This window comes from Vicia villosa, linkage group LG6, assembly GCF_029867415.1.
Source record: "Vicia villosa cultivar HV-30 ecotype Madison, WI linkage group LG6, Vvil1.0, whole genome shotgun sequence".
NCBI classification, from domain to species: domain Eukaryota; kingdom Viridiplantae; phylum Streptophyta; class Magnoliopsida; order Fabales; family Fabaceae; genus Vicia; species Vicia villosa.
In genome coordinates this window covers 140424566-140436267 of record NC_081185.1, presented here as the reverse complement: position 1 = coordinate 140436267, position 11702 = coordinate 140424566, and the positions used below count along the sequence as shown (strand labels likewise).

General features: G+C 34.1%; 1 protein-coding gene across 1 annotated transcript; it reads right to left on the bottom strand.

Annotated features, from left to right (window-relative positions):
- Positions 1–215: 215 nt before the first annotated feature.
- LOC131610240 (heavy metal-associated isoprenylated plant protein 6-like) lies at positions 216–2404 on the bottom strand. The gene is made up of 4 exons (XM_058882132.1): positions 1993–2404; positions 1664–1908; positions 1361–1448; positions 216–1131 (listed from the first exon to the last, which is right to left on the bottom strand). The coding sequence occupies exons 1-4, from the start codon at positions 2099–2101 to the stop codon at positions 554–556; spliced, it is 1020 nt and encodes a 339-aa protein (XP_058738115.1). The 5' UTR covers positions 2102–2404; the 3' UTR covers positions 216–553.
- Positions 2405–11702: the final 9298 nt, after the last annotated feature.

The following is an 11702-nucleotide window of genomic DNA, read 5'->3' as shown; positions in this document are numbered from 1 at the left end:
TTAAGGAGGCATAGCAGTGTTTTTGTAGAACCGGCACAAATGAAGTTATCATCACATTAATGGAATATATCTTTTATAAATATAATTATATAATTATGCACATCATTCAGGTCATGGCGGTTGATAAAAAAATTTGAGTTAAGGAGTATAATATTTTCGGAATAAAATAGATGACTAATTACTAATTAGTTCAAAGTTTTATTAGAAACAGCGTATGATCCAAATGTTGCTCCAAAAATGATTTATATATTCATGATTTTTATAATTTTTATAATACTACGTTATAAACCAGAAGCAAACAAACAAAATAACAGCTACCCATTTTTTGTCTTTTTCCTAATAATCCAAAACCGGAACCTCCCATCCAGCAGGCCGTACCTCCCCCCTCTACGTCACTAACCATGCGCCAATAGCACAGTTTCAACTATATATTTTTCTAATAAAAAATATATAAAAACATTATCCTAAAAACTAATTAAAATAAGAATAAACTACTACAAAACTAGTTTATGTTATTTACAACTTGCATGTGCATAAACAAAAAGAAAAATACTCACATCATAGAACAAGCATTTGGGTTTTCATCGCTAAACATTTGTGGAGGGGGATGATTTGGATGCATATAGAATGGAGGTTGTTGAGGCTCTACCATATACCCTTGATTCCCATAACTATAATCATACCCTTGTTGATGATGATTCTGGTTCATGTTCATGTAATTGTAATTATACCCCTGTTGATTCGCATAATTATAATTCTGCCCCTGTTGATTCGCATAATTATAATTCTGCCCCTGTTGATTCGAATACCCTGGCTGAACCTCCACCCTATTACTACTACTCTGACCCGGTTCGAATCCGTCGTACCAATACATAGGAGGTTGCTGCCCGTAACCGTAATGCTCCATTTTATTTACCTCCACCTTTGCTTTTCCACCCTCTTTCTTCTCACCACCACCACCTTCTTCTTTTTTCTCTTTATTCTTCTTGTTATCCTCTTCTTTCTTTGGTTGAATCACTTCCACATCGCGTTTCAGCTTCTCCCTCAGATATGGTACAATTTCCTTAGCGTCTGTAGTTCCTTTTATTGTCACCAACTCTTTTCCTCCATCAATGTTCACTGATTCAACTCCTGCAATCACAATTTTATTTAATTAATCTAACTCTAACACCGGCACCTCTGAAACAAAGATTCATGATCAAGAATACAATAATTACTTAATTATTTATTTATTAGTGTCTTTTTTTATATACTAGTGGATTCGTGTGAGTTATTATTTGATTGATTAATTAAAGTTAAGATTAAGATATTAGTAAACTAAAAAATGTAGGTCAAAATAGGTAATGGCTAGCTATCTAACCTTTGATTTTGAGGATAATCTTTTCAATTTTTTGAATACATGCGTCACAGTGTAATCTAATCTTCAAAACGACCGTGTTTTCAACCGACTGAAAAAAAATCAAATAAAAAATTAAAACGGTTAGTTAAGCGATTCAAGCAAAATTTCAAGTCTTAAAAAACGTGTTGGAACAAGTCACCGCTAAATTAATCTAATCAACTTCAAAAAAGAAGAAAAACAAAGTCAATTATGAATCAATCGTGGTGAAATTCGTTTCCGTTTCGTCACTGTGTAACGTATTGAAAACGGCAACGAAATTCTAACCTGTTTGGGCGGTTTTTCATCAGCCTTTTTCTCGTCCGGTTTCTTCTTCTTCTCCTCCTCATCATCGTGTTTGATCTTCGCCGGCGGCGGTTTATCAACGACGGCGTCTTTTTTAGGCGGAGAAAAAACAAGCTCGACGTTCTTCTTAATTTTCTCCGCCAGTTTATCACGAACCTTAATAGGATCCACTTTTCCGATAACCGTCAGTTTGTTACCGGCTGTATCAGGTTTAACGTCTTCCACACCTGCAATTTTCAATCAGATCATCAAAAAGAAAAAGAAAAAACCTCCGAAAACATGAATTTAGTATTGGATTATTGAATCGGTACCGTCGAAACGGAGAAGAGCGCGTTTGATCTTCTTGACGCATCCTTCACAATGTAAATCGAGTTTCAAAACGACTTCGTTTTTCTTTTCGATCTCATCTTTCTGACCCATTGTTGGTGTATGTTGTTGAAGAGTTAGTTTTGGAATTGAAGAGAGGAAATGAAAAATAAGTGTGAAGCAAGGGAAGGAAAGAAGGTATATATAGAAGAAGAATAGGTGAAGAGTCAATAGAGTGAAGGTGGGTGGGTCACAGTCAATGTGATGGATTATTGTAACATGATATGGATGATGGAGGAATATGCTATGTATAGAAGATGATTTGTTTTTGAAAGGTTACATTTGGAAACTATTATTGCTGAGTTTTTGGAGATAACCGTCGTAATTTAGGTGGACGGTTTTAGCCTTGGGTTTTCGTGGTAATTGCGTAAGGTGAATATGGCTTTTGAGCACGCGTAATGGAAAGGGGAAATAGTATCCGTTGGGTTGACGAAGAATTTGAAAACTGCGGGAGTAAGAGGTGTCAGACCTAGACCTAGACTTCCTTTGGGCTTACTCAAGAGAAATGGATTGCAAATTGGCCACTACATTCTCATCAATTTGGCCACTACTTCTTTACTATTTCTATGTCAAAACAATCCTCAACCAGATTAATCTTTAATAATGATACCAGTAAACATTGTCACATTCATCTAAATACTTATACCCCTACATCATTCTTTATTAAGATTCACTAGTTAAATAAAAAATTAGGAGTTGGATTAATAAATTTATAAATTTGCAATATATGAGGGTTCTTCTTAACGTAAATTATTATTATTTATTCTACATTTTAACCATTCATTCTTCTCAATCTAATAGTTAAAAATAATAACTAATAATTTTTTTCTCCACATTTATGAACATGGGTTTGGGCGGACTTGGATCTAAATCACAATTTAATACAAATTATAGGTGTTAAAAAGATACATGTTTTTGCCCATTTTTATCAACATATTGTGCGGATTGTAGTTCATAGGAATTGCAAGTTTTCATACGGATTAATACATGTAAGATGTTAAATATCCAAAAATAATAATAATAATATATATATATATATATATATATATATAAAAAGATCAAAGTTGAGATAAATTGGGATTTGAAAAATATTAAAAAATTTAAAAGATGATGAAGAATGAGTTTTTTTTTATACGAAAATGCTTTCAATTAAACAGAAGAAAGCAGCTGCCTTAAAACTACAGATTCAACAGAGGGGATATCCCCCATCCAAGTCTTAGAACCATAAACATGACCAAGCCGTACAAGATTATGGGCTGCAACATTACAAGACCTACTGATAAACATAACAGAAGCTAACACAAAAGATTTTAACAAACTCCTACAATCAGCAGCTATTAGTTTCAAGGCAGCAAAATCCTCCATAAAATTGATACAGTTAACAACATTAAGGCAGTCAGATTGCACCACTTAACAGAACCTGCAATAGCCAATCCAGAAAACACAAAGAGATCGGTAATTTGTAGCTCAAAACAGAGGCGAAAAAAACTTGTCTTGCAAAGTCGTAGTGGAGAAACAGATGCCGCGTAAACTCTAGACATGAGTTGCAGAGAGAGCACGGCCCTTCTAACTGCATCCCTCTCCTCAACAGATTGTCCTTAGTAGGAAGAATATTCTTCGTCACCCTCCACACGAAATTTCGGATCCTCGGATTAACCGGAGCTCTCCAAATTTCTTTCCAAATCCTTCAGCTTAGAATTTATCGAACCAATTTTATATTCATTAAACAGAGAGCTCAATTCCTTCATCGCCGCTATCTTGTTGCAACCATTATTTCCATGATGATTCCAAAGTTGGGCCACAAACTTCTCACATCTAGGATCCCTGCTCCAAACCTCCTCAAATATGAAGATATATTTCCTTCTCCTAGTAAAATTTGAGAGATTCGCATCCAACACGATCCTAATGGCAGCATGATCCGAACCATACCTGGGAAGGTGACTAACCAGAATAGGTGTGAATCTACTAATAAAACTTCCTGACGCAAGAGCTTTATCTAATCTGGCTTGAATGTTCACAGTCCCCTGTCTCCCATTCGTCCACGTAAATTTATACCCTTCAAAACCCAAGTCAGTCAGCCCGCAAAGATCAAGAGCTTGACGCCTCCTATCTAGTTGACTACGGGATCTACACACGCCTCCTGACTTCTCATGATCAAAGACTATAACATTCAGATCCCCGAAATAAAGCATTCTCTCCCCACCCCTACTAACCAATTCCTGAACCAGGTCCCACGTAAGACACTTCTCCTGCTCCACCAGAAAACCGTAAATGCCCCTAAAAAATCATTTCTGACTATCACACTCGTCCTCAATAGAACCTCCAATATGGTTGAGAGAATATGAGGATATCGATAGCTCAGTGTTCTCATTCCACAGAAGGATAAGACCACCATCTCTACCCCTTCCAGTACCCCTACAGTCAACACTGAAACAACAATCGAAACCACACCTTCTTTTAATAGTCTGGCCTCCACTTGCTTAAGTCTAGACTCCATAATAAATAACACCACGGGATTTTCATTGTGGATGAGCCTCAGCAAGGCTCGAATTGGTTTACCAACACCACCTCTGGTTCATTTTCCACCGCTTCCCTTTCTCCATCTTAATCTTCTCTACTTGAGATCCTGAAGCTTTCCTAATAGTTTTATTTCTAGTCCACTTCCTTTTCTTGACTTCATTGCTCTTTTGGTTCCCTGTCTTACCTCCTCCTATATTTGAAATATCAACAGCCCCAAAGGATTTTGCGACTGCTTCAATTTCCAGCACATTTTTTACAACCTTCGATGCACTTTCATTAGGAGGTACATCATTTTGAGCGACATTCTCCTTGGCCTTCTGCTGCTCCACAACACCCTCCTCCACCTCCTTTCTTTTACCCCTATCTTCACACTGACTCTGGCTAGAAGAAGTAATGAGCAGGCTTTTGCTACAGGAGCTTGAATTAGCTCCTTCTTAACTTGTTCTTCTGTGACCCTAGGTAGCGGGGACGCTCTCAACCATGTTCCATAAGATAACTCTTGTTCCTCTAACTTTTCAAAACCCTCCTCACTTAGATCTCCCGTTGTTTCATAATATTTCATTTGGTGCCCTACTCTGCCACAAATAAAGCAAAAAGTTGGGAGTCTCTCGTATTTGAAGTGAACACGCAGGTTTTTCTCTTTGAAGCGCACCATTGTTTCCCTTTTCAGAGGTTTTTTTATATCCACCGTCACTTTGATTCTTAGGAATCTTCCATTCCTATGTGCTTCCCTCTAATCCATTTCTTCATAAACCCCCAAAATACCTCCAAGCTTCTTCGCCATCGCCTCAGACCTCAATATGAGGGGAAGTTCATAGATCCTCACCTAGAAAACACCAAAGTGCATATTTAGATCGGATGGTTGTTCTTCACCAGACACCCGAGCTAACACCAAAAGGTTTCGGTCGAAACTCCACGACCCATTACGCAGAACTCCTTCCATGTCCCTCTTAGTGGTGAATCAGAATAAGAATAGGTTCTTACTCAGTTCTTGAGTCTCTAATGGGTTCTTTAATTTCCATGCTCCAATCGTACGTTGAAAGATTTCACCTCCGTAAACCTCCTATGCCTCCGCTGTTATACCTTTTTCTTCTTCCTTAGACAGTTGAATGTCTCTCTATTTATCCATCGCAGCCCAAACCAAACACCCACCACACACAGATAGCAGACTCAGACCGAAAAGAAGGAAAAGCTCTCACCAAGGAGAGGAAAACCAAATCGATTGAAAGACAAAACGAAATGGGGAAAAGGATCCAGAAAGAACTAGGGATAGAAGAAAATTGGACGCCTCCAAACCCTAGAAAGGTTAAAGGGAAAGGCACGATAAGTTTTTAGAAAGAGGTTTGGAACCTTCTCTCTCTAGAAACACGTGGATGGAAAATGGTAAGAACTAGTTGTTAGTGTCATGGTTATCTTACATGTCGCGGGTAAAAAGAGTAACAAAATTTGGAAATGAGATATGAAAGAAGAGAAAGCGAGACTTAGAGAGACAATGGAGACATAACTTCGATTGAAGAGGAAGAAGAAAAAAAGTTGAGTTTTTATTATAATGTTTGAAGAAACATGAATTAAAAGAAATTAAATTGAAAAGTTTCCATTTTTAGATTTTGGATCCCTAACCAAAATGATTACTTATACAATTACATAGATTGAACTTCGAAACAATCACTACTGGTGTCGAAAATAACATAACTATTAGAAAAAACTCATTGATTACATATGCCACATGTCAATTTTATAGAGAAGAACTACAATAAAATTGTAATTCAAATAATAACCAACTCAATTAATTAATTACTTACATTAACAAATAACTTAACTAACTCGACAACTCTTACTACTAATATGAATCACACTTTAACATTAAGTCTCACAAAAGAAAAAATACAAAGCATAAATGAGTTTATAAAAATTATAGTCATTTCCATAATAAGTTAGTTGTGTAGATATAAGTTAGCCAAACTAATATGCAGTGGCGGAGTCATAAATTTTGAAAATTTCTTCACCCACCTCCTAACCTTCTTGCCCACCCCTGGTGAATTTACCACAATACCCCTTGTTTCGGAAGTTCATTTCCGAAACTGTACTTTTTTCTTAAAAAAGGTGTTTTCGGAAATGTATCTCCGAAAACGTGTTTTTTTAATATAAAATATTGATTTCGGAGATGCATCTCCGAAATAAAGTTACTTTTCAGAAAATGTGGTGTTTCGGAAGTTCATCTTTGAACGCACCCCCCTTGGAGAATTCAGAAATGAACCTCCGAAAATATGTCTGGACAGAATAAAATGAAAAACAACAACAATTCGCTTTATTTAATCGGGTGAAGATTACAACGATAATATTACATAAAATTAAAGTTACAAATTGTTGAACACGGGTAGGTGGGGATGAGAGAGTGGTGGGGAGAAAAAAAGGCTTCCAAATTTCAAAAGGTTTTTTTATTCTTTTAATAAAAATACGTACTACTGTAAGTAACAAATGACGGAGGAGGTGTAACCGGGGCCGGAACATATGACGGAGGAGGTGGATGTCCGGAGGAAGAAGAACCTGAGGTACGTCCACCGCGAGACAAAGGAGTCAATCAATGTAAGCTATAGTTTATCATTATCATCAGGGGACGTCATTACAAAAAATTGGGAAAAAAATCTTATTATTTTTAATCTTGATTTTTTAGAAATGACGTCCCCAGATGATAATGATAAACTATAGCTTACATTGATTGGCTCCTTTGTCTCGCGGTGGACGTACCTCCGGTTCTTCTTTCTCCGAACATCCACCTCCTCCGTCATATGTTCCGACCCCGGTTACCACTTCCAAAAACTAACATGATAAATCAAATACAAAAACACTGTGCGATACAATCCGAAATCAGAACAAAACAAAACAAAACACGTCAAACAAAACAAAAACATGTTATTCTGCCCGACGAGGGTTACAAAATACACATCAAACAAAATAAAAACACGTTATTCTTCCCGACGAGCGAACTCCTCCGAATGAAGATAATTATACCAATCCTCATCCCACTCAGTATCAGAACCATCAGCGTTGATCACGCCTGAAGGCTGAGCCTGCACGTCCGAGCCATGGACCCCCAGGGGACGAGAAGCAGAACCAGTCAAAAGCTTCTTCTTCTCCTTCACCTCCTTCACCTCCTTCACCTCCTTCACCTCTTTCACCTCCTTCTTTGAAGAACCCTTTCTTCCCTTAGCGCCCTCTTTAGAAGACGCAGTCCTGCGTGCTGGTTGGTTGCCTGACATGTTCCTGTAAACAATTGAAAACGATTAATATGCATAGACAAAATAAAAAACAAAAAAATTTGAACTTCTGATACATTTCGGAAGTTCATTTCCGAAAACTAGGATGGAGGTGTTTTCGGAAATGAACTTCCGAAACACCCCTGCGATGGAGTTTTCTGCAACTTCCATGACAGACCCCTAAACCAAACTTCAAACCAAATCAAAATGCTTCTAAACAACCTAAATACTACTAACAACCTAACCATATATCATTTATGCAATTAAAACCCTAAATAACATGCATCACAAAACTAGATCTAAAAATTTCAAAACTTACAAAGTGTTAGGATTGAGGGCTTTTGAATGTTGTTTAGCAGTGTGATTGGAGCCTTGATGCAGCTTTGGAATTCTGTTTGCACAAATTTTCGCCTTTGCCACTTTTTGTTTTGATTTAGGGTAAATGATTGGGGGAGGGGGAGTGTTTTGATAAATCTGCAGAAATCGCAGTATTTCGGAAGTTCACTTCCGAAATAATGTTTTCGGAAATGAACTTCCGAAATAAGTCAATTTTTTCAAAAAAAGACGCTTTCGGAAATGAACTTCCGAAGCAGGGGTATTTTGGAATTTTCGCTGGGGGTGACCCCCATAGGGAGGTGGCCAAAGAAATTTTCTAAATTTTAGGGAGTCCGGACAGAAAATTTATACAATGTTTTTACTAATTTTACAACCTGTTTTTATTAATTTTGCTTTTGATTTTGCCTAAAAATTATTAATTTTATCTTTGATGTTGTCTAAAAATCAACTACTAGATAGAAAATATACAACGAAAATGAGGGATTGAGCCCGAGCGCGTGTCCGGACTCGTGGGCTGTAGCTCCGCTCCTGCTAATATGTATCCTTGCCGATTGAAAACTTGTATACAAAATCCATTCATACTCTATTATGATCAACCGTGCAGACTAGCTAAACCTCAATTATATCAAATTTTGCCACAAACATTAAAAGAATGACAACCTTTAACTTGTTTGTCTTTTTATAAACCTCGTATAGAATACGTAGCTTAGCCTCCAATAGCTATAGTAGGAAAGACATGGTTCAAATATGCAAGATGGTGACTTACACTTCGATATATCTCAGTTTCAATTGTAAATAACCAGCAATTACTCTACTTCTATGACTTTAATTATGGGAAATAAAGTTTAAAAAAATGTCATTTAAAGTATTTCAGTTTTTACTATAATTTTTATTTAATAATAAAATTTTAAAAAACCACTTAAATTTAACATTAATGGAAATAGTATTCACAAAAATCATTTTTAAAATATATATTTTTGAAAAAATTGTAATTTTGACCATGTTTTAATTTTTTGTATATTTATGCTACTTGGTGTGAAAATTAGTATTTTAATTTATTAAAAATGCATTAAATTTTTTTAATATTTTAAAAATTAATTTCTTGTAAAAATCATTTAAAAAAATATATTAAAACTAAAACAGACATGCTCTCTAAATATATTATAATAGCTTGTATTGTGGGAAACTAAGACAAATCTAATTGGCCATATTTAGTATAATAGCTTGTATTGTGGGAAACTTAAAAGAAGACAAATCTAATTTGCCATATTCGGTATAATAGCTTGTATTAAGGGGAACTTGCATATGATTGTTGTATTATATAGTTCGATAAATGTTATAAACGTTTTTAAAATATAAAATATGCTTACGAAGAAAACGTATTTGCCAATTTAACATTGTCTTTAATTGTATTGCCTACAGTTGTGCTGTATATTATCTTTATTAAAAAATATTTATAAAGTTGTTAGTATTTTTTATGGTCTTAAAAAAATAATCGAGGTGATAAAAATATCGTGAGAACTAATAAGTTAATCAATTGGTTAATGGCAAAGAACAAAGCGACAGTAAGAGGAAACCGTGTTGTACATGTTGGTTGAGATTTTGATGTTTACAAACGCATGATCCTTTTATTTGGGATTCTGTGTCTTGGTTGCACCAAAAATGTGCAACATATAATATGATATTTGATATGGCTCAATTAATTTCTTAGCTGCCCTAGATATGTGACATCTGTTATAGTTCTTCTTAGATACATGTGGTACTGCGCATTTACATCATTTTGCCTAAGATCAGTAACATGTATAGAAGTTTCTTTCGGTTTAAATTTTAGTGACTATCTTCCATCATAAGCGATAAAATTTCCAAACATTATTTGTATTCAATTCCGCGTCTAAAGTATTGTATGTCGGTACCTGCCTAGCTAATGGCTTGTTTTAAGAGATGAACTTCAGTTGGCAAAAAAAAAATATTAATTAATAATTGATAATTTAGCTTATAGAGTCTGAATTTGTAGCTGAAATTTACAAGTTAATTGATCGTTTATATAAGTTAAGCGATTAACTTTCGGTGAGCATATTGGATAATTATGCCTTTCTTGAGAGCCGTATAATTTTGATTGATCCACATATTTATATGTAACATATTAGTATTATAAAACTTATTTAAATAATTCTTTTATTGTTAAATAAGATTTATACGGTTAATTCATCATCATATTCCATTTACATTATTTTATATATATATATATATATATATATATATATATATATAATTAAAATAAAAGTCAAATTAATCAAATAATTGAGTTTGAGTAGTAAACGAACTCCTGCTAAAGAAGAAGGTCATTTAACTATTAGCCAGTGTCATAATCTTTCGACACGAACTATGGATTACTAAACTCCATTTCCTTAAGAACCATAGTGCATAAAGAAAAAAAAAAGGTCAAATTTCTTTTAACATCTTACATATATAATTAATTTATTGTGTAAAATTATTTTACACTCATCCATTTAAATTAAATTCTTTTTAAATTAACCATTAAATTTATAAATCTTCTAAATTAACAACCTGACATTATAAAACAAATATTTATGTCTTCACCTCCAAACAAAAAATTAAATCCCATTGCTATTTCTCTTGATTCAATCGTTTTTGGGCAACTGTCATTTTTAGTATTCAAATTTATCAATTCTCTTTAAAAATAAACAATTTGATTTTTTTCTAAGATGGATTTTTGATTGATGTGAAATTTTACCGGCACAATCTATATGATAATAACTTTCAATCCAACGGTAAAATTTATTATACGGACATGGGGTGAAGAATTATCAAAGGTGTCATATTATTAAGTTTGACACATTGGTTTCATTTGATTTTATATATATATATATATATATATATATATATATATATATATATATATATATATATATATATATATATATATATATATATATATATATATATATATATATATATATATATATATATATATATATATATATAAAGCATATCTAATGAAAATGAGTAAGTTATATGAGAATGTGAAAATGAATTTGAATCATTAGATTTAAAATAAATGGTGGAGATTATATGTCATTATTTTTTCTCTCTCCTCAATCATTTATTTTAATAATGGAGGAGAGAAAAAATAAAGAATGACACATAATCTCCACCATTTATTTTAAAATCTAATATTTTGCTAAAGAGACAGCCCTTATTAAGAAATAATTCATCTGAATAGATCCATACAAGAGAGTCTTAAGAATATAAGCACTTTAACTAATCACTTTACCTTTTCAAGACCTCTTGCTCTAGGGATTGTATACTAAGTCCCTAAAAAGGGATAATTTATGGAAAATAATGAAGCTTATGCGCAATGGCGAGGGGAGAAGGTAGGGTAAACCATTATCTGGATCTCTAGCTCAAGTCCACGAAGTCTCTTTAAATACCTCATTCTTGGAATAAAAGAATGAGACGAGAGACAAATCATAACATAACCACTATATATATCACATAACACAAAGACTTTCACCTCGTGT